Source organism: Agelaius phoeniceus, chromosome 3, assembly GCF_051311805.1.
Source record: "Agelaius phoeniceus isolate bAgePho1 chromosome 3, bAgePho1.hap1, whole genome shotgun sequence".
Classification (NCBI taxonomy): Eukaryota; Metazoa; Chordata; class Aves; order Passeriformes; family Icteridae; genus Agelaius; species Agelaius phoeniceus.
In genome coordinates, this window is record NC_135267.1 from 44,214,993 (window position 1) to 44,242,784 (window position 27,792).

Sequence of the window (27,792 nt, forward strand, 5' to 3'; positions counted from 1 at the left end):
AGCATCATAAATAACTTTCAGCTGAAGAAGCCCAATAGGATCTAACTGCAGCTGCAAGCCAGCTCATTTCCCTCTACCCACCACCACATGCTCCCAGGACCCATCTCTGGCCAACTCCAACACTTGTTAAAACCTCCAGATACCCCGCAGTCAGCAGAAAACACATAAATACATCATTTTTGGATGAGTTTTCCGGCTAAAATGGTTTAACAAAGGACCTGAGGTACTCAAGCAAGTGGAAAGATAGAGTAAAAATGCACAGCTGGGCTGGAGAACTGCAGCAGCCAGCACAAGGATCGGCTTAAGCTGCCTGGGCTGCAGGCTGAAAGCATGCCCTGGAACAGGAATGAGAGGAAAGTCACGGCTGTCACAGATTTGCTTCATGACTGGGCTGTTTTCAAGTTAATCACACACAACCCCAAGCGCAGTTTAAGGAGCTGGGGGGTAAGAATGATCCTAGATAAGAACAGTAGACTATATCAGAATAAACAGATCTCAAAGCCAAGGTATCTTGTTCAACATTTAACTTCCAAGAAATGACCACAGTAACTATTAAAGTATGTCTCAGAGAAGAGCTGGGTAGAAAGACCCCAGTACCTATTAACTCATTGCCAGCCAGTTGGTCACAGTTCTTCTTATTCCCTTCCTCCTTGGTGCACTCACACTGCTCCCACTGCAGCAGGTTTCTGGCATTCACTGACCCCTTACTGAGTGGATTTTACTCACTAATTCAGCAAAAAAAGCCAACTTGACAGAACAGCAAATAGTTCTCTACTTGCTAAGCTGACAGAATCAGCTTGGAGGATCAGGAGCGGATCAGGCCAGTTCAAGGACATGGAAGACTCAGGACTTTCTTCTAGAATCGACACATGACCATTACATAGGCTCAGGTACTAAGCTGCTGAGCTGTGAGCCCCCTAAAGCATCTGCACCACTAGCAAGCAAAGGACGTGGGATAGCTAACCATTGTTGAGGACAGGAGCACCAATTTCAGGTCCTGTTACACTCAGCAACATTGTCTGACCTTTTTTTTTTTTTGTTCTGACCTTTAATTATGCCCATCATTTCTTGTATTTAAATTGCAAATTATTTGTGAGTTCTTTTTATGGATGGCCCTCACACCTATGGGACCTTGCTCTGTATAGGTCAGGTCATTAGATTCTACAACAACTTGGAATCAGCAAAAATAATTATGCAACATCCAAGCAAAGAGTACTTACACCCTAAAAACACCGAAGGAAATACACACCAGACTTAAGGCTAGGCGGAGAACCTGAAATCCCTGCAAGCTGAAACAGCATTTGCAAAAAAACCCACTCCCCATACCTTCACTTTTGTCAGCCTGGCTGAACTCAGCATGGGGGAACACTTTGTGCAAGACCTCGAGGAGCTTGCTGAAGGTGCGCTCCAGGAGCGGCCGGATGACGGGGGACAGCGCATGGCCCGAGGAGGTGACGGCGCGCTGGGAGGCCGGCACGATGTTCTGCATGGCATGGTAGAAATCCTGCGCGCTCAGAACCACCGAGGAAACGTCCAGCTGCAGCTTCTGGCTGCTCATGTAGATCTGGGGGTAGCGGCGTCTCAGGGCAATCAAGGCAGCCTCAGTGCAAAGTGCTTTTATGTCAGCTCCACAGTACCCTAGTGCACACAGAAACACAAACACCTTCCGTGAAACAGCGCTGCTGTGCCACGCCTGCAGCAAACATGCATCCAGCTACAAACAAATCAGGAATATTTAATTGTCAAGGACTACAAAGCATCTAACAAAAGGCATTGGGTCATAATCTGATGACAGCGCTGTATATCAAGAAATCAGACATGTTTATAAGGTATACTAAGAAACTAATTCCACATGGAAGTTGAAATAATTTTCCATTTTCACTATATCATTTGGTACATAGTGTATTTCCAGTCCTGGGTTATAGGTCTGTTATTGCTCTTTCTTTTCCCTTAATATTGTCTAACGTATGTGTGCAATTTTAACAGGCTAGTTCCTCTCTTCCTTTTTTCCTTTAATACCTCCACATGAATATAATCTTTAATAGCAACGTAATTTTGTTACACTGAACATCACCAACTTTAAACTTTTACAATCTGAGAAAATGAGCAGTATAAAGAAAAATGTTTCATGAGTAGAATAGGGAAGAGACAGAATCTCGTGTTAAAAAAAGCATTACTCTGAATTCTTGGAAAAATGTTAACTTCTACTATGAAGAGAAATGTTTCAGACTTTTAAGAGTTTCATAACTTTACTAATATAGCCAAAGGTTGAAATTAAAATGCATTAAAATTTTAATTTAGCCTATCTTCATAAGTATCTACAGGTGGCTACCTATAATTGCTTAATCATCATTAGTGAAAAACATAGATCTGATAATTATGAAATACAGAGGGACTTAATACCTCTGAGTCTTCTGCAGTACTAATGGTTTGGGGGTTTCCCCCAGAGCTAGAAATTAGATTTCAAGTTTTTCCACTTCTCTCAGCAAGACCCATTAATATGCCTCTGTATTTTGAGGCACCATAGCTCCATCTTTCAAAAACTGTAGAACAGTATTCCAGTGAGAAAAGTCATTTAGAGAATAAAGAGTCACTATAGGAAAATGTGTTGCACTGAGGTACTGCCATATAAAAGTTCATGGCTTTGTAATGAAGTGTTTATAGAAAGTAATTAATCAATTCTTTAGTTAATTCTCATTCAACTGTTGTTTTACCAGACTTCCTCCTCCTCACAAAGTCTTACACTACTTGCATTTTTTCTACTCTATTTTTGTATTAAAACCAAGGAGGGCAGGTTTAGATTGGATATTAGGAAGCAATTCTTTACTATAAGGCACTTGAACTGGCTGTCCAAAGAGGCTGCAGGTGTCCCATCCTTGGAAATGTCCACGGCCAGGCTGGATGCAGCTCTGAGTGACCTGGGATAGTGGAAGGTGTCACTGTCCATGGCAGGGGATTGGAATGAGATGAGCTTTAAGGACCCTCCCAACCCAAAACATTCTGTGATTCTAGGATTGATCTTTTGGCAGCACCAGGTTGCAGAACTGAGGCCTGCCTTGCTTCTCTCTCTTTAGCCTCTGATGTTCCTTCAGTGCTCCTGGCACATATATTTTTACAAGATCCATACAGAAATAAGAAACAAAGGTGATTCCATATACAGTGTTTAAAAATAAAAAAGGAAGCAAGTAATATGGAGGACTGTAGACACTTTTCCATCCCCATCTTTCAGATATATTAATTTGGGGGATAATAATAAAAGATACACACTTTTCAGCTATAAAGGTGACTTAAATTGGATGAGACTTCAAACTGCACCTTTCTTATATATATGTGAAAATAATTTAAAAAAATTAGAAAAACAAAAAAACCCCAGATGGACAATCACCATAAATATTGGATAATTCCTGCAATTTTTAAACCAAGCTTTGCAATTTTAGAAAAAGGTCAGTAGCTACTCTTGTATAAATTTGGTGAGTCCACACCATGACTGCTACCTAAAACATATGTAGCAATTCACATTCCCAAGCTACCTTGAAATAAATACAGAATACATTTGAAATATGTTCAGATATATCCACTATATTAATCAATAGACAAATAATTGTTTTCAGCACTGGAGTTATGTTATAGGGTTTTTTAACTTTCATCTAACATGGAATCAAAACTATACAGGGACACCCCAACCACATGAAACTATTAGACAGTAGCTACTGGTGCATCAGAGAAACCAAACCAGGGTTCTCAATTTTGCATTGTTCTTTAGGTATCAGGTATCAAGTTCCCATTTAAATTGGTCCACTTCTCATCCAAAAACCACACTAGATTAAACAAAAAATGAGTGAGGGGAGCACTAAACCAAAGCTTAAATCAAAGATGTGCTGAAGATAGAGAGCACCATGAATGCCTGTCACCTTAGAAGCTAGTTTAGTATCTTTGTGAAAAGATTCAGCAGCTCAGGAGCCAGATCCTTCCCAACTTTTCTATTAACAAATGCTGTAACATCACTTTCTAATAGTCATTTTAATCACCGCTTGTACATCTCCAAAGAATTGCAAAATTAGGAAATAATAGCCTGTAGCCTATTTTTAAAATTAAATTCTCAGGTGATCAGATGCACAATTAGTCTCCATTTCTACCTCTCATTTCTCAGGAGCAATTACATTTGAAGACTAATAATTGGTGTCTCTTTTTGAGGGACTCTCTTGTGCATACTGTACATCCATTTCAGTGACAAGGAAACTGCAAAAATTCTGTACCTTGAGAAACATTAAAGAGCTTTTTATTGCTAAGAAGCAAACGCACACTGATTAAGCAGAAGAAAAACATAAGTGAAGTATTGTCAAAACAAAATAAAATGTATCATGCCAACAGTAAATAACCTGATGCAGATTTTACCCAAATTGACACTGTAATATAAACTCAGGGTTCAGTGCATTTGCTTCCATTTTTAAAGCATCTCAGGAAAGATGTTCAATTTGCCAAGTAAAAGGTACTGGCACACCTCAACTTAGAACAAAATGAGGATTCCTGTCAAGTAGCCCATTTTCTTCTACCCAGCACCATCAAACTCTGCTGAATATTTCTGAAGTACAACTTTCAAAGAGCAGGACAGCAAATAAGTGGATTCCTACACAGGTTTCCAAAGAATGCACTTTGATCACCAAAATTTTGCAGCCACCTCTAGTGTGCAGAAATTGTGCCCTCTTTAAACTGTCTTCTGCCTAAAACCCACCCTAAACCCCACAACAAAGTGCTACTGAACAGGGTGAAGCATTTAGGTGAACAATTTTGACCACTTCTTCCACTTTATGTTGTGCAACTCCCTACAAAACTCTCAAAATGACTGCAGGGAAAGAGAGTTAGCAAACAACTCAGCATGATAGAGATGAAAAATAACTACAAGGTTTATTTTAAAGATCTGTGAAACACAGGAATGCTAATGCCAAAATCTCCCCCACCATGATTACATGAGGATGGGAATGAAAAATCTAAATGGTATCATAATTTTGCCACAAAACACTCCTGCAATAATAAGCACAGAGTATTTTTAACAAGCATCTTCAGCAGAATAGTTTGTTTCTTTACAATTCTATTAAATAACATTATTTAAATAACCCTTACTACATTGTAAAAAGATTCATCTGCAAAATGCCAGATGGAGGAATTCACACTTTTTCAGTTGCTAGTATGTTTTGTTTCCTGCAAGACTGAGTTTATAGGTAAGTCTCTCTAGCTACAGAAAGTTACCATTCCAAACAAGGGAATAAGCATGAGAGATAAGATGGGATTTACAAAGTTAAGAGTATCTGGGACTCATCTCCAGTAAAGAGAAAATACATAGCAATTATGTGTATTTACTGAAAATACTAACAGGACAGAAGTGTGTGGTCTTCTGAGCAATGCTGTGCTCTCCCCAAGCTGCTTCGTCTCACACACACTGCAGTCATGAGGCCATGCAGGGAAGTGGAGTCTTTAATTCTCACATACATAGAAATCCACTAAAAGGTTGTAATCCGTAACACCTGGGACAAAAATCAACCCTCAGGAAATAACCTATTTTTTGCAAGTCCTGGGGCTTTTCGCTTCCAATTTCCTTCTAATTACACCCCTGGATCGTAAGGAGTTCTGAGTTGCACATAGACCTGCTTCCCAAAAGGCATTTGCTTTGGGAGTATTTCAGTAGTTTTCTTCATTAGGATCCAAAAGCTTGGAGTTAAGTGTTGCCAAGCCTGATGAACTGGAGAGAGGTATCAACCATGCTGTGCCAAAAGCACAGCTTTTACGTGGGGAAGAGGGGGTGTTGTTTTTTGGGGAGGAAGGTTGTTTGTTTGTTTGTTTTTAAAGAAAACTTGTGCACAAGAGAAATATCAGACTGGTATAAACTACATCACAGACATACATGTGTGCCAATGAGTCCCATTGGTAATAGCCAAAAAGAATCTGGAAAAGTCTGTTTAAATCTTCATTGCAGATTTCACATACAGAAACGATGAGGCACTCTCAAGGTGGAGAAGATACACCAGTCTTACTTCAGCTGTTTTGAAAAGACTTTGTAATACTTCAAAGATTTTCATCTTGGATGTATGGAAACACTTAAATTCCAAGATACAGACTGGAGACTGTCAAGTGTACAGTAGCTGGAGAGCAGGAAAGCCAAGGAAAACAGAAAAGGATGTTTCTTTTTGTTAGCTGACTTCCACAGAACTGACAGGCTTTATGGAGCACAAAGAATGTCTTCCAGTCAAACGTACAAATGGCTTTCTCTATTGTCTGAAATTTTAAAATACTGTTCTCAATGAAAAAATATGGTGAATTTTAAAAGAAACATCTGTGGGCTTTTTCCAACCTATTCCCTCTCTCCCACTAAGCAGCACCACACGTTTGCACAATTCAAGCAGAATTTACATGAAAGGGGTTTGTTGTGTGCTGCTATACCCAGCAAAGCTAAAACTGGAGTTTCCTGGATAGTTATGTGCTCTCCTCACCAGAAGATGCTGAGGTCTTTGTGCATTGAAAGCAGAGGGATGCTGCTTCCGTGAGAGGTGTCCCTGCAGATGAAGAGGATAATTTGGATGTACTGCAGCTGACTGAATGGACTGATGTTCAGTTTAAAGTTCTTACATTCCCTGATGATGGATTCCAAAGCACAGATATTTCAATCTGCTCTTTGTCTGAGAACTTCAGTGCTCATCCAAGCAGATGACTTACAGAGGATGTATCTTTGCATGCAAGTTGTTGAGAAGGTATTGTAGTGTGTGCTTTAGGGTCATTTCCTCTGTTAAATTCACTATACAAATATTTGGGTTTGTTTCTGATTAGATTTAAACAGCAGGCTTATCTTGAACAACCAACCTCCATTCAGTACAGCAGGTCTTTGTGAGCTCCAAAAGTGTATTTAATGTATTCATGTTGCGGTGCTTTTTTTCTCCCCTACCTATGTCTACACTTTGAGGTTGTTCTGTGCTAGCAATCTAAAAAAAAATTCATCTTTAAAAAAGGCTGGTTAGTTTGTTGGATTTATGTCAGAGGAGAGCATGTCAGTCAGTGAAAAATAAACAAAAATCAAAAACCCCACACACAAGTACTATTTTTTTTCTCAGTAAGTAGACAGAAAAAACCTAAGTCTGCCTAAGTCTCTTTTGTAATTTACCAATTTAATGGGAAGTCTACCTAAAGATTCCAATTCCAACTTCATTTTGCTTCTCTTTAAGGGTATGCACCTTATATAAGGACAGTGTTATCACAGAAAGGAAACGTGGTTGTATTTTCAAATGACTACCAGCTACTCATTTTGTGCTTTAGTAAGACAGAAACATACTTGTTACTACAAAAAGAGTATTGTTCAAAGTACAGAAGTTTAGAAAGGCAGAGATAAGAAAATCTTGAAACATTTAACATACCTTCCAAGTTTTACACAGAAGAGAAAGACTCTACAGTAAAAATATTAACAACATAACACTCACCAACACATTTTTCAGCCAGTTCTCCTAAGAAAGGATCTGACAATTTGGGGTTCCAATCCCTGGTATGAATTTGCAAAATGTGCTTTCGTGCCTGATTTAAAAAAAAAAAAAAAAATTAGATTAAAAAACTAGCAAGTCAAATCCCTATCATAGAAAAAATATTATTTGTGTGAATCTATAGTTACTTACCTGCTTTTGCATGTAACTGAGACATATAAAATGGAACTTAGGACTCCATAGTCTTAGCACTCCAAAGAACAAAGCTTTTCCCTTCTTTTTAATTTTGTATATAAACAGTACTTTTTTCACCAGTTACACATTTTAATTTCTGTTTGATCAACATTATTATACATGAACTGATCAAAACTCATCTTCTATTAGGAATTATCATAGTTTTATGATTTCATTTTTAATTACTGCACCTATGAGTAACAGGTTCTACTGTCAAAGGCCTCACCAATTAATAGGTTGAGTAGCACATCACATACACATGAATCCCAAAACAATTTCAGTTAAAAGTTCTATAGAATTTAAATAAATCTATCCATATACAAAGCATATTTAATTTTAGGTATAAATTCATGAAGCATTATGGTTGAGTTTATGTAAATTTAGAAAAAAAAAATGAAACATTCCTGTTGCCTGCATTGTAATGCCTGGCTGTGCATCTACATTTTTTACATGCTTAGAAGTCTACAAGATTTAAAGTTATTTTGTTTTACCTTAAGTTTCCAGCCCCCAGATAGTTAAGCTTCATTATACAAATCCACAGTTTTGAGATAAGCAATACAGCTTATTGTGAATAATTTACCTCTGTTTAGTTTTAGCTATATCCTGAAGATCTGAAGCTCAATACAATTTCATGTATACAATCTGTTTGTACTAAAAATGCCTCCCTAAATGAAACATTCTTACAAGCAAGAATGAATATTTTTATTTCATAAGCTTGGTTGTCAGGCATTCAGATGTTTAGTATACTACAGATGTTTATTAATAAATCTCCTTTCCAGGTTTTACCTTCTTGTCAGGCAAGTTGAAAAGAAATTCCCTGTCAAAGCGACCAGGTCTCCTGAGTGCAGGATCTATAGAATCCAGTCTGTTTGTAGCACCAATTACAACTATTTCACCTCTATTATCCAGTCCATCCATGAGGGCAAGAAGAGTAGACACTATAGAGCTACAAGAAAGTTTTCAGAATAAGAAAGTTTTAGGAACACTGCAAGAACTTCTGCATTTACAAATGCAACATTAATATATTCAAAAGAAAAAAGCTAAGCTACAAACAGGTGCATAACAGTTTCAAGTCTCCTAAGTTCCACTGGCCTCCTGGTCTGCTGGCCCCAAATTTCTCTCAGCAGAGTGGAGGGATATGGACACATAAATACCACCACCTATAGAATGACGAGTACAAGTGTGTTGCCATACAGAGCACAGTAAAACTGAGATCAATAGCAGCCACAAAAAAATTCAGCCAACAGCAAACTGTTGTAAGAGATGTTCTAAAAAATGACAAGATAGCAACACAAGATATGTTTGTACATCACACCATTAAGAATTAAAGTCACAGGTGAGCTCAGTTCATTGATAGAACATTACAATTCATCATGCTAGAATAACATTTTTTCAACTGGTTATTCTATTGGGCTGGTAACAGACAATCTGTTTACAGCACAAAACAGAAAATCAAGGAATAGCTGTGGAAATACTGTAGTTAATAATGTGGTTGAAGGGTAATTGTCACTGCAATTCAATTCCCAGCAAATTACAGTTTGCCTGAAGGACTGAAAAGATGACTTTCAACACCAAAAAACCAATCTGTCCTTTCTAGTATAAGTGGGCTTCAGAAAAAGAAAAAAAGCTTTCCTGTGAAATGAGAAAAAATTACATTTAAGAGTTTACCAAGATAATGTACCCTATACCAAGATAATGGCAGCATAGAAGAAATATTACCTGTGAATCTGATCTTGTCTGCTAGAACGAACTGGAGCCAAACCATCTATTTCATCAAAAAAGATTATAGAGGGTCTCATCAAGTATGCCTGGTATGCAATAAAAAAAAAAACCAAAAACTGAATTCACTGTTAATTTCTAATTTATCCATCAAAATTGAACATTGGTTTCACTAGAAACCATTAACATGCTAAACTAACACATATATTGAGACATCTTTGTTAGAAAGTGTAAAGTCTGAAATGAAAACTGAATTTCCAACTCCAGCAGTGTTTCAAAGCAAAGCAGAGTGCAGTCTACTTTGAGTAAGCAAGATGGCACCAGTGTACCAGTTTTACTGTGTGCTGGACAGGTTAAAGACAAACACACACCTGACACTCAGAAAACATGATCTTATCTGCTCATAATCTGTTTGTTTAGACAGCTCTCTCTGATAACTACTTTTCTTTGAGCTACTGCTTTACTGCTTTGTGTAACTCTCTGTTTGTCCAATCTCTTCTAAGCCAAAAAAGAACACTAAAATAGACACACAACCAAGGCAAGCATGCACTCCCCTCTGTAGCATTTATCTTGAACGTGTCAGTCAAACTCAAACTGTTTGTTTGACTGGTTGTTTTTTTTTTCCCCAATTTTTACCCAAACTACTTTGCTTCATTAATGAAGAAATCAAGAGACTTCTTCCTCTGAGTTTCCAGAGGAAGTAAAGCTACTGTCAGCATTCCCCTACTCTTTTCATCCAAATATGACATTTGGTAAAATCCTACTTAATTTACAAAAATGTACAGTTATTTAGTTTGAATTGGAAATACCTTTGGCTACCTAAACCACAAAACACAACATACAGAGAAATTATATCAAGAAAAATATATTTTCTTCTAACCTGATCAAAAAGGAGTCGAAGCTGACGTTCAGATTCACCAACCCACTTACTGAGACAGTCTGCTCCTTTCCTCATAAAGAAAGCCACCTTTTTGTCTCCTTGACTGCATTCATTAGCTAGAGCTCTAGCTACCAAGGTTTTACCTGTTCCAGGAGGACCATAGAATAAACAGCCCCTGAAGATAAATGGATCAACACAGTCACAAACTTATTTTACGTCTCCTGAAAAACTCCAAGTCAAATTTTATAATGAAGACAGGGAGCCTGGAGAAGAATGACTTAAGATCTTGTATTATTATTTTGTAGTAGTATTGTATTATTAAAATGTTGTAGTATTAACATGACTTCGTAAAATCTAAGTTTGTTTTATGCTTTCAAATCAGTAAAACTTTGATTTGTAAAGAACATTAATCAAAGGCATATTAAGTTTCCAAAGGATTCTTCTACATTAGTTAAATATCACCTCTTCAAGCATTAGATTTTAAGTAATACCTTAATCAATATTTGTTACTTCTTTAGAATGAAGTAATTAAGTGACAAAAATACCCCCAATTTTTCAATTGACTTAAACACCATTTAAATCACATACCAAGATGCCTCATTATTAAATATTATAATCCCAGTATACTATTATTGAGAGAAACATCAGCATTTTGCTTGATTAAGTAAAATATTTAATAACATAATGGGAAAAAAAGGCAAGGTACTACTAAATAAAAGAAATGAGAATTCTTTCTTTAACCAAATCACAAAGTTTACCTTCCTCCCACAAGAAAAATATACTAGGTTTTTTTAAATCTTCATCCTGCTCATTACATATTCTGATAGACAAGCTGGGTAGCAAACATGTAAATCTATTCAAACTGTGAAACACTTCAGGGAAAGAATCAACCTCCTATGTGTTTTCAATTCCTCAGAGCTTAATTTAAAAAAATACAACAGTGAGAGTAAATAGACCTACCTTGGTGGCTGAATTTTGAATTTTTCAAATATTTCTGGATAGAGAAGAGGAAACACTACCATTTCCTTAAGTGCAAGGATATGATGGCTCAATCCCCCTATACTATCAAAACACACCTTAGGGAAAAAAAAAAACCATATTAAGTTTATATTGTAACAGCTTTCCACAAAAGCACCTTTACTTATAAAATATTTGAAAACAAATTAGAAAAAATATTGCATTGATCAACAGGATTTCCCGGAATTTTGAATGTGTGAAAAACCAGCTAAGCAAGTCAAGTCTTGGCTGCCCACATGAGGCTTATCTGGTTTGCAAGTTAACTGTGCCAGGGCTGCCTGGACATCTACAGAGATCCAGCCTAAGTCCCAGAGAGCAAATGCTTTGTAGTCCAAAGGAATAAGGAGACAAAAGCTTTGGTAACAATAAAATAAAATTTTAAAAAATCAGTGAGCTTTTTTATGAATTTACTTCAACATCAATAAAAGGCTGTGGAGAATTCTGCTTATGCATAATTCAGGGAAGGAAGATAAAAAGCTCTAACAAAACCTACTGATTTATCAACAATCATTGGGTCAACATCAGCCAAACTCGCCCCAACTTTCACACGTTCCCGAAGGATTCCACTAGCTAAGTCTTCTGCTCTGAAGTTTAGAGGCAGGCACCTGTTCAACAATAAACAAACACCAAATAAATACTGCTTTCATTGCTTGGAGGTGAAGAAACAAGAGATTAAATGCCTTTAACTACATAAAGAGATAACCTTCCCAGACTGGTAAAGAAAACTAATCTTCTTTTTTTAATCTTGTAACTATGGTTATATATCTGGAAGTTCCTTAACATTTATGCATCCATACACATAATTTAATCTGAAGAACTAGGCTGGAGAGATTATTTTGATTGAACACAGAAAAAACAGTATTTCCTTCCTTTAAGCCCCTACACAGATACTACATCAGGCCAACACATAGTTAAAGGGAGGAAGAAAGGTACTAGTAAGAGACAGGTTACACTCAGAACTACACTTCTGGTCATTGTACGTTGCTTGAATTCCTTGCAATAGAAAGGGAACAACGTGGCAGACAGGAAGAGATGGAAAAAAGATGAGGGAACTTTTTTCCTGCAGAATTTTCCTACCTAGTATAAGTGAATAAATTTACTTATAGATCTTCCATTTTTAGATTACTGCTAATCATTAACCTTACATGTAAGGTCAAAAAAATGTGCATTAGGTGTTTAGAATGCATGAACTCTTACACAACAGGACGAGTGAAGAGCTGAGAGTACAACTGAATTAATTAGGACCAAGTTACACCAATTTTAACCAAGAGGAGTTGATTTTTATAACCCAACTGAATCAAACAGCTACTCTTATATTTCCATCTTTTTATCACTATTATTAATTATCTACTCATAAGGCTCCAAAACCTGAATTGATATATAACCATCACTCCTCCTAAACCACATCTGCAGGTAATTACCAGCAGAATCAAAAGTCTGCAGAACTCATAAAACACTATAGACTAGTTCTGCTTGTTTTCTCATAAATAATAAAATCAAACCATTCTAAAGACCAAGGATGTTTTGATACCTATTTCTTGCTCTGGCTATGCTTTTAGATTTTCTTCTTTCAAAACGTTCTTCATCTGAAGAGGTTGTATCGCTGCTGTGAATGGCATGCTTCTTTCTCCTATTGAAGTGGCAAAACAAACAGAAAACTCAGTCTTTTTTGCAGTGGAATGGCATGTGTTGGTCCTATAAAAATGAAACTGAAATGCTAAGTACAGTATTGTTTAGGTTTGAGATGCATGCAAATTCTAGCTTCATCAATATCAAAATAATCTGAGAGGGAAACAACAGCTCTTACTGCCACAGTGATTATCTGAATTCAACATGAACGTTATTAGAACAGCAGAGCCCTATAAAATGTGTGGTCCAGTCCATGCTACCTCAGCAATGTGATTTGAATATTCAGTCAATAAATTGCAATTGTACTTGAGAAAATTTCCAACTACTTTAGCCACCTCTAACATAACAAACATACTTAAGTCTCCTTACTCAGTTTGATGCTTCCTTTACATATTCTTTGAAAAAAATCCATACTTCACTAAGTATATAATCTCTTTTTACGAGGTTATTAATTCTGAATAGCAGAACAGGATCTCAAAACACCTTTACTTCTGATCTGAATCCAAGTAAAATTACTATCCAAAGTCTCAATGAACCATTTCTTATTTTAGTATCACAGTATTTCACAAAAAGGAGTATTTCAGAAATATTAGAGAATGTACATTAAATCTTCTGTACAAAAAAGTGTTGAATTTGATATCAGTTGAAATACTCAGCACTTTTGCAGGAAGAAGCTGGTTACTAGTAAAAACTCTTGGATTTTAAGTGAATATGGTAAGCTGCATTATTTGTGTGAACATGATAGTGCACTGAATTAACTGGTTTTTGCCAATGGATAACATGGTCTATCAATTTTACTGTCCAATGACCAAAAATGAGATACATTTCAAAATATATCAAAGAGAATATCAAGCAATTGGGAAGATTTCTTATGACAAGAAGGTATAAAATTAGGGCCAAGTAATGAGCAGGCTAAAACCAAAGGGATAATAACTTTCGAACTCTTCACATATGAATAGTAAGTACAAGTACAAATCCAGATATTACCAAAAAAAAAGTCATATGCTCTTCAAGGAAAAAAAACAAACCACCAACTCTTATCTATATTACGAAGAAACTTTAGAATCCTAAGATTCAGCTATTATTTTATTTACTTTATATATTTTCACTATGCCATTAAATTGAGCAATAAGACAAGTTTCAGCTATGACTAGTATTCATTTACTTGGATTCTGCTCATGGACAGATTTGTCTTTTTGAAGCTTTGAGTAAGTTTATTTTTTAAAAAAATGTTTTAAGCTGTAATCTCATCTGTTTTGTTACATAAAGCCTACTGACAGTTTCCAAGACAACTTGATACATTCCAGACTTCTCTGACACAAAACATAAGAGTCAAAAATTATGCTTGCTAAATATTTTATTAAATTGTTGAAAATTCTTGCATGAAATTTGAACAGAAAGAAAACAAAAAACATTAACCTACTTGCTCAGTTTTATAGAACAGAGAGGGGATATTTGTTAAACTGGTGCATTGGATTTAAATATTCAATATATGGCCTTATAGAGAAAGCTACAGTATGCCATGCAGAATTCTTTCCAGTACTTGTAGCACACCTGTTTCCATTCTGTGTAGCACAAAGCTTCTAGTAGATTTATACAGTGCCATGACACCCCTGTCTGGATGCTGATCAGGATCTGAATCCAGGATACAATTCAAGAGCCACTCACATGCGTGAATGAACTGTGCAACTAACTCAAGAATGGTTTGAAAATCAAAAACTACCAAAATGTACCAAAGGAAAGCAAACAATTACACACCAAAAGACTGACATTTACCTGATATGGCTTCTTCTTGCAGGAGATCTGTGAATATCGAACAGCGTATTTTCTCTCTTTTTTTGATGAGCTGGCACTGTAACATCAATTACAAAAGAATAACAAACTAATCTTAATGCAGCACAGAAGTGCTGGATTATCAATTTTCATCAATAAGGTTATCATTGTTTCTCTAAAAGCTTAAATTAAAGAAAGAATTGGGCAGGGGGCTTTGTCACAATCACCGTACTTGGCTTGATGCAGACACAGGAATTTCATCCTCACCCTCCCCAAATTACTAGAGCAGTGTCTATGATAGCACAGAATGTAATTCAACCAGGGCACTATCATTTTGAGTTTATTTGCAGGACATTGAAGTCCATTCAGAAACCTCTTCAGAGCTGATAATATGGGATGTCTTGAAATTTCTCTGAACAAATAAACCACAGCAGTTCTCTATCAAAGAAATCATACTCTGTGATCCTCTGACTTGCAGAAATGGTTCAAAGCTGCACCAGGGAAAACACAAACTTAACAGGAAGAAGCATTTCTTTACTGAGAGGGTGGTCCAACACTGCAAAAGACTTCCAAAGAAGTGGTTGATGCCCCAAGCCATCATAAGAGGCATTTGGGCAATGACCAAATAACATGCTTTTTGTAAGCCCTGAAGCTGCCAGGCTATAAGGCTGTAAGCCCTGAAGCTGGACTATATGATCACTGAAATACCTGATATTTCTCATTTGTGATAACTGCTGCTATGCCATTTATGCACAGTTATGAATTAGGCTTACCACTCAAGAAGAGAAGCAGGCATAACAGTAACTATTTTTCCTATGCAATCACCTAATTTATTAGATTGCTTTCTGGCAAGTATTCTTGACCTAAACCCCATTCACCCCCAGCCCTGAGGCCAGCACAGGGTGGTATTTGCAGAGTTCAATGAGGCAGCAATGCCACCACCACTGACAAACTGACAGACTGTGTCTCAGTAGTCCTATCCACATGGTGAACCACAACAGGTCAGGGTGGAAATCACACAATGCCACATTCCTGTTATTCTGTCATGGGTGAGACACAGCCATCCAACAGCCCTCCCCACATCCATGGAACTCCTGCAGGTCAAGCACTGTCAGGTTCCTCACCTATTGGAGGGGCCTGGTATCTCTCAACAGTTTTTCTCTGTCTGAGATTATATGGCCGATCATTTTCTTCCCCCTCAGCTTCTTCTACTTCTATATCTCCATCTTCTTCCTGAGACTCTGTTGGGGGGTAAAAATATTTTCAGAACACTTCCACTTCATGTCAGAGCTACCTTCATCCTAAAAAATTAACTTTTTAATAGTCACTGAGAATTACTGCCCATTTATTAATTAACACTAATTGTCAAATCAGTGGAAATTTGAAGGTCACGATAAATCTACAGCACATTGTCAAACTTCCTTCTAGTTTTTTACACAAGATTCTGGAAAGGCAAAAGAAAGAAAAATAAATGCAGTCAAAACAGCTTTAGTTTTAAAATACTTCAAATATCACTTCTATCCACTGTATTTTTCCTTCAATAACTATCCTTCAAATTAAGGATTATTCCTTTAGTCTCTTTTCCCATAGGAGCCTCAATAAATCAAATATTTGACACAGCATGAAAATAAGTACAACTTTATGATTCACAACATCATTTTTAAACAAAGCAAAGAACACAGAAATACACTTTATATACCTTGTGTATAAAGGCACAACATAGATACATCTGTTAACAGGATCACAACTTCCATCTATGGATCTCAGAACCAGGACTGCATTCTTAGTCATTGGGACAAACCATACCTTCCACAGCAGTTTTAATTAAAAATTGAGATGCACTATGCTGAAACCTGTATGGATGCCTGAAGTTTAAGTCGGATTTTTTAAGGAGCCCAAGCATGATGCTGATCAGGCAATCAAAGTTAGGCACAATCCCTTCTTTCCTGGTAATTTTTGAACCCATTGACCAGTTTTATTCAAATTTTTAAAGGAAAGTAGAATTTCAAATACAGCTGTGCACCTACAAGCCTCCTAAAATGTCAGTGGACAGAAAGGAGACTTTAATTAATACCTTACCCCAAAGGAAGGATGCAGGCCTAACTATTACAAATTCTTTCTGGTAATTGCCACTCAGCACATGAGAAACACCAAGTCAGTTAGAACACACATAGTTGTAGACTAGACTCATGAAACCCTGATTTCCACCAGAGGATTGTTACACGGAATGGAAGGAAAGCTCCAATTACTTAGAATTAAGAAAAACAGAAGGAAGGAAATTAACTATACAAACATTTTGAAACCAGGCTTTGTTCTGCTTTCTGAAGTGCAATATATTTCTATCTTATGAGAAGGATAACTTTGTTCTATAAGTGTTTTGGACAAGCCCCCACTATTTTTTACAACCCCTACCTTCTTCTTCCCCTTCTGTGGACACTTCATGGTGGTTCTGAATCCCATAGCTATTTCTTCTCAGTGACTTCCTCCTTCTTTTCACTCGAGAATACATATCCATGTTTTCCTGGAATAAAATTCACATGCACTTCCATCAGTAGTGTCCCATGTCACTCAGTATTAGTCCCAGTGCAGTAAATAGTGCTCCACACAATCTCTAGTCCTCAAGTGTTTTTCCAGCAGAGCTCTCCACAGGTAGACTACAAAAGCAGTCTCATATAATAAATGCTAAAGTAAATCTCTCCGACAGTACCTAGTCCACCTAATACAAAGTAACATCAGTATCAAGTTTTCATGAAAAAAGCAGATGACAGTCCCTGGTCCTGCTGCTTCCAGGCTACCAGAGTATGCTTCAAACCAAAGAACCACCACAGCACATCAGGAGAGCACGACAATGAATTTATCAATAAGGAAACAATGTAGTGTATATCCGCTAATTTAGTTCTGAATTTTAGTTCATCATGTTTTTTTAATGTTATCCACCAAAGAAAATCATAAACCTTTAGACAGAGCTATAGATAAATGTATGGTGTTTGCAAAACAAACATGCTCTGCCTTGATATGACTTTTATCCAAGATCTCAGAAACTCTGCACTTACAAATTCAGTATCTGTCCACATCCGCAGCCGTTCTACCTCCCCAGATCGCCTGTTCCTCCTGATGTTAATATTATCCATTTCCTGCAGGACAGCTTCAGCAGTACTAAAATATATGCAACAGTTAACACACACAAAAAATCAGTCTTTAAACAATGCCATGCAGAACTTTGACATAGCATTCAACATCTTAAGTTGTCTATCAATGAACTACAAACCTAACCATAATAAAATTGAAAGAATATAAACTAATAAGTATGTAAAAGAAGAAATGCTGATGCTATTTAAGTTTGGAGTTCAAATTAGAGAGTAGTATTTTAACAAATTTTTAAAAATAATTTGGCTCAGTATAAATTGTAGCATATAAATCTGCAACTGCTGAGACATTAGATTAGGTGTCAGGCAAGATTAAATTTGAAAAATAAGAAAGTAAAGCTTTTCACCTATATAATTATAATAATGGGAATGCATTTAATGCCTCCACCCCATAAGCTTTACAGTTTCTTACCCTGGCCTCAAAGAGACACTAGAAAATATAGGATTTTTATTAAATCAGTAACATCTAGAATCTCATAATTCAGTATTTGACCTCACGATCATTTCTCATTTACTATTTAGCCAGCATTTTCATTATCTGGAGTATTTGTAAACAGCTGTCAAAACAGCAGTGGTATGTAAGTGATAACCCTGGCCAAGATGCTTCACTGCTAAAGAAGAGAACAGCACAGTATTAGCCAGGCCAAGTCAATTATTTGGCCACCTGTCCTGAAGACCATGTTACTGCTCTCTATGGTGATTAGAGTAGCTTTTAACTGGAATTCTGCTATATTTGGATAATATTTGTACTAAGACAGAAACCTTCATTTCCTTTTTTTCAAGCTGGTTAAAAGTAAATCTAAAGGGTCAAAGACTGCCTAGAAAGAAGACAGTGGAAGTTCTGGTGATGTAAGTCAGTAAGGCCACACTTTCATTATGAGAGCTCCTCTCCATTTTAAATAATTCTTCCAAAATATCTGTGATGAGTGACAGAACAATTTCAAGTAAAATCATGCTGCAGTTTGCTACCAAAGAAAATAGGGTTGGAAGGGACCTGGAAAAGTCAACGTGCTCTGCCAGGCAAGAGCACACTACAGAATGATTAAATCATTCCTGACAGACTTTTGTCAAACCTGTTCTTAAAAACCTCCAATGATTATGGGACACACTGTTACCAGTAAAAGCTCATATACAGACTTCAGTACCATGATCTTATCAAATTACAACCTTCATGGTAGACTTTTCCCTACTGTTGATGAGAAGAGGAAGATTCAATTGCAACTAGAAAAATATATGTAACTCAATATAAGTTTGCACACTGATACCAAGTAGTTACTGAGTAAGTCGAAAAAAAAATTAAATTAATAAAAGATTCAACAGAATACATTTAAAAATAAAGATCATACTTGACAATTAAATGTTTACATCATTTTCCAGCTCTGGAGAAAGCAGTCTCTCAGAGGTGTGACTGCTAAAACCTGTTTTACAGGTGGGAAGATCAGGACATATTAAATGACCTGCCCAGGGCTACAGAGAAATAATATTTCAGAAAAAGCATTTCTGGCTCCCATTCCTATGCTCAGACCAGACCATGCCTCCCTGACCTACTTTGTCTGCACAGTAAATGTCAAAAAGTGACACCCACCCTATGTGAATTATTAACAAATGGTAAAAAACAAAAACAAAAGAAAGCTACAAACTTTTGATATTTTATGATCAAATCATACAAGCAAAATCTAGAATGCTTCCAAGCACTGCTGCTAATCACCAATTTACATGACATTTAAGGTATCACTACATAAACAGGTTACCAAGAAACAAACTAGGGTGTGGATTTACAGCACGTCAGGCACTCTGCAGTAACTGCCAACACACAGCTTTATCCAGGTGTAAGGACAGAGTAACTTACTCCTCAATGAAAGCCTGGGAAGCTGCTCTGCATTTAGAGCATGGACACCATGGCAATCACAGCACAGACCCAGCTGTAACTCAAACCACAGTCTAGCTTGTCTCAGTGCATCCCCACAATAAAACACAGACATGGCACTGGAACACAGGGGTTTCTAATTTAAAAAAATCATTAAGGTGCTTTGTGAATACAACTGTAGTATCCCCACATACCTGTTTACTAGCTGATCAAACAATAAACTCTGATTCAAAGTTTCAAATCTGTTTTTCCTGGACCGACAACTTTTTCTGACTTCTATATCTCCGTTTATGCAAGCATGGTCCCCATCTCCCTTTTTTTCCCCTCGAAGGGGGTGGCTTTTGAGAGCTAAGAGAAATTTGTATTACTACTTCAAAATGCAGGAAACAACATTTTCACAAACAAGAATTAATAAGAGAATACTTATCAAGGACAATAAACCAAAAGTTATTAAGCATAGTATGAACTAAAGAACTGTATTTAATTCCTATCAAAGTTATTTTAAAAGTTACTTCTGCATATTCAAGCTTGTTTCCTTAGATGATAATCTTATTTTATGATGAAAATTTGGCATTCAATTAAGCATTCAATATTTTTAAGTTAACATCAATACTAAAATGCACACTTGGCCCACAGTTTCAATTCTTAGTCTTTCAAATATAGTATCAAAAGACCAGATACAACATACTGACTTCACAAGCAAATCTATACCAGCTACTCTGTACAGTGCCAAACAAAGAGATCCCACTGCTAATTGTTCCTTAGGCACCACAATAAATAACAAAATACCAAATATGCCTAATGAAATAACACTAATAGAGTCAACACAAAATTAAACAAGACAGAACTGATGAAAAAGGGACACAAAAGACAAAGTGGTTTTAGCTGAGATAAGCAATGAAATGGCAAGTTTGTAAGGTACAAGCTTTTAAGAAGACTGTTCAAGGTAGCAGGAGCTGCAGACAAGGCAGGTCTCTCTAAAGCAATAGAGTTAAGTAATGTTAAGAACCACAAAAGGCCAAATTTCAGATGAGCAAAGAGACTAAATTAAAGAGACCAACTGAGAGAGGAAGGCCAAAATTAGCTCATAACAGTAATTTGGGAATTAAGGAAAACATCAAGATCATGGCCAAGAGGTCTGAATTGAGAAGAGAAATGGATTTTCATCTAAAAATGTTCCCCATATCCACAGAGAGTATCCAAGATGGCAACAGGAAAAAACTGAGCAGCTTTTCTGGTCAAAATGGTCAAAGGAATCAGTAAAGTTATCAAAAACATATGCCACTGAATATCATTGACATAAAACTGTTTAATGCAAAAGCTGATACAAAAAGCTTTGCTATAATTTACTTACATAAGCTACGTCCATTTGGTAGTGCAGCACCAGGCTGAGAAGTTAGCCTATGAGACAATCAGACATACAAATAACATTAACATTCCTTAGCCAAGCAAAAGGCACACAGTGAAAACAGAACTTTGACTGTAAAATGCTCCATGATACTCTAATTTCAAAACCTTTCCAAGACAAAGCCTTGGAAGAGTCTACTTCATGCCCAACACCTTAGTAAGGACAAAACTGCTCAATACCAATTGTATGAATCCCCCCAACTGTCAAAGCACCTCTCTGATTAATCTCCTTAATCCTTCTTCATGCCCTTATGCTATTAACTCTCTCCTTAAATTTCAGAACTGAACCTTGGTATAGCTCTCCAAAGGCAACCATCATTCCAACACTTTGGATAAACCAGTAGAAGTAACAGAACTTTTGGGAAAAGTCTTAGTGACTGAAGATCACTGTTAAGCACAGTGCTTTGGATTGTGGCAGAAGAACCAACATAAAACTTCAGATGCAAAGAAATGTCGCAGTGGCTTCTAAATGAGCAACAATATGATTTTCAGTACCCTGGCCAAATTTCATTTGACACAATGATCTAAATTCTCCCAGCTACATTAAATATTTCTTTTTGTATATTGACATTTCTAGGAGCTCCAGGACAAGTCTACTCTTACAAACAAAAGAAACAGAAGGTGCACAAGTTTCAATACATTCCCAATTACCATTGCACATTAATACGCTAGATTTAATTCATTCTGTTTTAAAAGAGAAAAATAAAAATAAGAAGAGGTAAATCTATCTTGAGATTTACACAGCTTTTAAGCAAACTTCATCCTAGCAGTCAAAAGTGCAGTAGTGACTTACAGTCACTCTTACATACAAATCATTTCAAGAATGATTTTGACAGGTACATAAATATGAAATACATATCTACAAAACAATCAGTATTAACTGAAAGTTCATGGATCAGGAACATACTGTGTACATTGTCTCACAGTTACCTGTAACCATGTGAGGAACCTTATGAATACAAGGATGCTTTGTAAAATACAATGAAATAATTTATAAAATAAAATTAATTACTTCTGCTTCAAGTTACAAAAATGTGGCAAGGCTGAGGCTATATTCAGTAAAATTTACTTACGAGGCTGAAGAACAATAGAAATAAACTTGACTGTTAAGCATTCCCTAAAGATGGTAACACTGATTCCCTAATTAAAATATCATGTCTTCTTATAGCTTGAGTACATAAAAATACCAATTACATTACTAAATTTGGATGCATCAAGAATCCAAAATTCAGACTGCATCTCAAATAAAATTACTTTATATTTTTTGTACAAATATGCATAGAAAGGAAACAGAGATGAGACAATTGATGCAATCCACATTCCTGGAGTATTAAAATGAAGAAAATTTTGTAAAAATAACATGTTTCAAAAGTACACTCCTGAGCTGCAGCTGACTACAGAACTAGCATAAATGGGATAACAACACAGAAAAAAAATTGGTATAAGTTCTTTCTTCTTTTGGCACCAATTACCTGGACTGTCCAGTTGAGATGCTCCATTCCTCTCTCTGCCCAGTACCGCGTGATTTTGATTTGTCTTTGCCCACAGGATCAGCATGTTTTGAGGTACGTTTGGCAGGAGGAGATATGTGGCTATCACTCAAACTAGCATCACTACCTTCATCTTTCTGAAAAGAAAAAAAGCATCAGATCATACTTACTTGGCTCATTTGCAGATATCCTTACAGAAAAAGGTTAAACTTCAGTTCAGTAAAAGGAAAGTGTCTGTCAAACTCTTAGTGACCAATTTGTGTGCACTATTAAAAGTGTTTATTCTGAAAACATTACCAGAAACTATGAAAATATTTCATTTCAAATATTAAACTTCTATAGCAGTTTTCCTGATTTCTGAACAAGTATTGTTTGTATAACTCATTGTGTTTTTTATGTATCATACACGACACTGCTATTCTCACCTTACTTGCCAAAGAGCTAATAATGCCATAAAGAGAGAAAAGGACTGTGAAATATTAAGATATTTAAAACCACAGCAGTTATTTATTCTGCTGATGTTGTTTTTGTCTTTAAAAGGCTTAAACAAACACTCTTCCTTCCTCTAAGAGTTTTCCAGTACCTTGTTCTACCCATCAAACTGCCCAGCACATAGCCAGGAGATGTCCAACATGTTCATTAACAGCATTATGTACATTAACCACATTACTCTTAACATCTTTTAAAAAGCACCTAAACAGTACCAAAAGGGGCCTTTTTTCCATTGCATTTATCAAAAGTAACAGAGACAGAAACTCAAAGACAGTAGCAATGTACACAAAAAATAGACAGACACTAAACTTCAGAGGATCTGCTTCTATTTAGGTGAACTACCACAACAAAACATAAAACCAGGATTCTATTAACTACAAATTTTAGCTCATCAAAACAGTCTTGATGCCATTCAGTGGGACCCTGGGCAAACCTCACAAAGTTAACAAGTCCAAGTGCAAGGTCTTGCATCTGGGTCCGGCAAGCACATCCCAAGCACAAGTACAGGTTGGGTGGAGAATGGATGGAGAGTAGCCCAGGGAAGAAAGACTTGGGGGTGTTGCTTGACAAGAAGGTCCCCACATTGTGCTCCTGCAGCCCAGAAAGCCAAAAGTGCCAAAAGCAGCAAAATGGGCAGCAGGTCAAGGGAGGGGATTCTCCCTACCTATGCCCCTACTCCTGAGATCCCACCTGCAGTCCTCTGTCTAGCCAGGGGGCCCAGAACATATGAAGGACATGGGAATGTCGGAGCGAGTCCAGAGAAAGTCACAAAGATAATCCAAGGACTGGAGCAGCTCTGCTGTGGAGACAGGCTGAGAGAATTGGGGTTGTTCAGCTTGGAGAAGGCTCCAGGGGGATCTTATAGAACCTGCCAGTAACTAAAGGGACTCTAAGAGAGCTGGAAAGGGACTTTTTAACAAGGGCGTGTATTGACAGGACAAGGAATGGTTTTAAACTAACAGATGACAAGTTCAGGTAAGATATTAGGAAGAAATTCTTCCCTATGAGGGTGGTGAGGCCCTGGCACAGGGTGCCCAAAGAAGCTGTGGCTGCCCCATCCCCAGAAGCGTTCAAGGCCAGGTTGGATGGGGTTTTGAGCAACCTGGGATAGTGGAAGGTGCCCCTGCCCATGGCAAGGGTTTTCAAACTAGATGATCTTTAAGGTTCCTTCCAACCCAAACCATTCTATGATTCTATGATTCAAAAACTAAACATCCTTTATTGCAACAATAGAGAACCAATTTTCAAATATTAAGGTCCAGGAATTGTCAGTAAGAACTTGAACTATGACAAAGAGATAGTTTTACTTAAACACAAGGAGATAACCACAGAAGTCCCATTTGTTCATTGGGCTTAGTAACAACAACAATCTGATTTGTACTCCAGATACTTCAACATCACATGTCACATACTCAGAAAATTTAATAAAAAGGCTTATCTTTTAAGAGAGGAAGACAGAATAACACAGCACAGTATTTAGAAAGGGAAATCCAAATGTATGGGTGCGGTTTGACAAGACAGCTCAGCACCAATGTGACACAAGAAGAGCCCATGCACTCCCTTGCCTGACTACACAGCACCATTCCAACCTCCTCAGATCCTCTTCTGATGTTTCTCTGATCCATCCATAAACCAGACCAGCTCACTAAGCTTCAAAAGTTCACTTTCCTTCTTTTAGATGGAATTCCTACCTTGTCGGTGATCTTAATCATTTCACTGAGGGATCATACAAGTACAAAAGATGATAACTACCACCATTCCTAAATGCAAAACACCTGCACCCTGCATAGCCCTACAAAATACATGGGCAGCACCTGGCTGTTTTCCATAACCCTCTGAAACTACAAAATACCAACTTTTTACAAAATTTTAGTAGCTTTCATATTCACTTCTGAACACTCTAAGTATTTGTGCATATACTTCCTGCTTTATTATCAGTTTACTTGTGAACTTAGAGAAATACAACCCTGCTTAGGTCAATTTTAGTAACAACTTTCCAAAACTACACAAGCTCCCCTGTGAAGGATAGAAGCAGAGTTTCAAGGTAAGCCACAGAACCAGCTTAAAACCGGCTAAACAAGACAGAGAAAATGAAACTAGGAAAGATGAAGCAGCACGTAACAAAGCTTTACAAGCAGTAACATTAAAACTATTTGCCAGCCGTGAAATTAGTAATGCACAGGTTCCTGTATTCCATCTCCACCCCTTTTCATGCAAAAAGCCAAACTCGTCAGAGTCCCCTATCATCACCTTTCTCTGCATTTCCTCCAGTGCCTTGCCTCTGGTCCCAAGTCTCAAGTTCAGCTAGGATCTTGCTCTGTCAGCTGGCAGTTAAAACAAAATACTGACAATGGAGACAAATTCTGCTACTTCAGGTCTCCCTCTGCTACAAATATTCACAAAATTCATAAAAGTTGAGTATCTTGGAGAACTCTAATGCTGTCAAATGAACATATGCTGGCAAATAGCTTCAGAAACTGGAAAAGCAGGCTGTCAGTGTGATCACGTGAGCGATCAGTTCCTTGCAGCTGCCTAAGGAACCAGACTAGCAATTAAGGGGGTTATTTAATTAGGTTATTCTTTGTTTAGGCTATTATTTTCAGCTGAGCCTCACTTGCCTGCATATTAACTCTATGCACAAACTCAGCAAGTACAAACCAAGTTAAATCTTAAGATACTGAAGTCCAAATACTAACCTATATTGGAGTACATGCTGTGTAAGATGCACTAACACAGAAAATGTTTTATCATGAAGTAGTGACAAAGCTACTATAAAGTTGAAATCACTGAAATTTTAAATACATTACCAAGAATCCAAGCTCCATTTTCCAGTTAACAGACAATTTTAAAAATTCAAACTCTGGGGAATGAAATCAGACTACTATCCAGAACCTTCACTACCCACGGTAAAATACAGATATAGTTTTCATAACACTCAAGAGATTATCCAAACTGGGATACACTAGAACAAGGAAGAAAATTAATTTCAGTTTGGGAAGCCTTTACAGAGAGCAGTCTATCCACTGCTTCCTCCCATTTATAGCATAACAGGTCTAACGATTCCACAGGAGTCAGCTTGCTCCCTCAAGGAACTGGGTCTCAAACCATTTATACCTTTAATGATTAAAAATAGCACTTCAGTTTCAACCCAGAAACTTATTACTTCAGATTAGATATCATGAAAATGTTCTGGGACTAGAAAAATATGATACAAGCATCAAACTTAAAAATTAAGAAATTAATAATGCAATTGCAGAAGTAGGAACCAAGGCACTGCACTCAAAGCTCCTAATGAAACACTGGCACTGAAGCAAATGCAACTCACACGCTGAGAGAATGCAGAGAATATGAATTAATAAAATCTTAATCATGTCAGAAATTGCCTTCAAGCATACCAAAGCAACAAAGAAAAAGCAAGCAGAGAAAAATGGAAAAATTACTTTAGATAGTGTCAGAAGATACAAAGAGAGAAACAAAATTTGGTGCAACTGCATTGATCCAACAGAAAAGAGAGATCCAGCAAACTCCAGCTGGGATCCAGAACAACCAGAACCACCTCTTACAGAAAGCACTCTTGCTACAAATCAGTAAGGAAATAACTAGCATTAACAGGATACCATCCACGCTCTAGACTGGCAAAACACAGTCTTATCTTTGGATTCAAAAGCAAAATGGAATGTGACAGCTGAATGAATACCACAAATCAGCTGCTGAGCTAAGATTCAATTTAGGCAGAGGCAGTGGGGGCAAACTGGTAACACACCTTCACTGAAGGCACTTGAATGATGGTACTGATATATCTAGAAACAAAAGTTAAAATAAATAATAAAGCAAGAAAACATATATAGTCGCATGTTATCTCTATGCTTTCTCTGCTTTGTATGAAAAGGAGAAAGACAGAAACACTGTTTAATACCTATCTATGAACAAGCTACAAACACACTGGTATACATTATTACCTGCAGTCTCTTCTCTATCCATCCCTAAATTTCGAAACACTAATTTGATACTAACAGTTTTATTTAAAACATGTAGAGTCCTCAAGTTTTGGAAAACACAAACTAGAAATCCATTAATAAAACTGGCCTTTTCCTTCTCAGTTTATCCTCTTAGAACATCAACTATACCAGCACAGTCTTTCAGCAAGACTGAAGAACACACATAGCAGGGCAGTACTCACTGACAGTGCCTTCAGGTATGTCACAGGAAGCAGCTGGCTAAAGCATGACATTTGATTAATTCCCAAGTTAAAATACAAAGATTACTTAGCATCTTTGAAGGGAAAGGGGGGGGGGGATGCTTCTTCTGTTTAAGTTGAATTTCCTGGCTAAGAGAATAACCAAAGAAGTCTTCTTAAACTGCTGGTCTGAACACCCCAAAATAATCCTAATCCAGTAGTCTTGGACACAGAGAATGAGTACAAACCATCTCTACCACTGGCATCTCCAAGCATGTGAACACAAGTTCACAGAGTTCTCAAGTAAGAGATGATATAACATTCAAACCACAACCACACCTTGCAATTTCTGAAAAAGACTCTGTCTGGTTTGCCACAGGTTCGTCTCTACACAGACACAGGCATGCAGACATGAATATCTGAGTTATTCACCATGGTCAGACTTGCTGTCCCCGCTGTACAGTTTGTGGGGCACACCCTGCTCAGTGTCTGCCACGCCCT

General features: G+C 37.1%; 1 protein-coding gene across 4 annotated transcripts in view; it reads right to left on the minus strand.

Annotated features, from left to right (window-relative positions):
- The window catches only part of ATAD2B (ATPase family AAA domain containing 2B), a 74,656-nt gene that overhangs the window by 36,244 nt on the left and 10,620 nt on the right, over positions 1 to 27,792 (minus strand). For 3 of the 4 annotated variants that reach the window (XM_077175125.1, XM_077175126.1, XM_054630047.2), the window contains exons 2-16: positions 22,605 to 22,759; positions 21,080 to 21,126; positions 19,920 to 20,073; positions 17,766 to 17,868; positions 17,125 to 17,233; positions 15,837 to 15,953; positions 14,716 to 14,791; positions 12,842 to 12,940; positions 11,804 to 11,915; positions 11,254 to 11,369; positions 10,294 to 10,468; positions 9,414 to 9,502; positions 8,481 to 8,640; positions 7,464 to 7,554; positions 1,327 to 1,638 (exon numbers count right to left, since the gene is read on the minus strand). In XM_077175125.1, coding sequence (XP_077031240.1) covers positions 1,327 to 1,638; positions 7,464 to 7,554; positions 8,481 to 8,640; positions 9,414 to 9,502; positions 10,294 to 10,468; positions 11,254 to 11,369; positions 11,804 to 11,915; positions 12,842 to 12,940; positions 14,716 to 14,791; positions 15,837 to 15,953; positions 17,125 to 17,233; positions 17,766 to 17,868; positions 19,920 to 20,073; positions 21,080 to 21,126; positions 22,605 to 22,759 — 1,915 coding nt within the window. Of the gene's footprint in view, positions 1 to 1,326; positions 1,639 to 7,463; positions 7,555 to 8,480; positions 8,641 to 9,413; positions 9,503 to 10,293; positions 10,469 to 11,253; positions 11,370 to 11,803; positions 11,916 to 12,841; positions 12,941 to 14,715; positions 14,792 to 15,836; positions 15,954 to 17,124; positions 17,234 to 17,765; positions 17,869 to 19,919; positions 20,074 to 21,079; positions 21,127 to 22,604; positions 22,760 to 27,792 lie in introns of those variants that run through there. The other variant, XM_077175127.1, reaches the window with a different exon arrangement.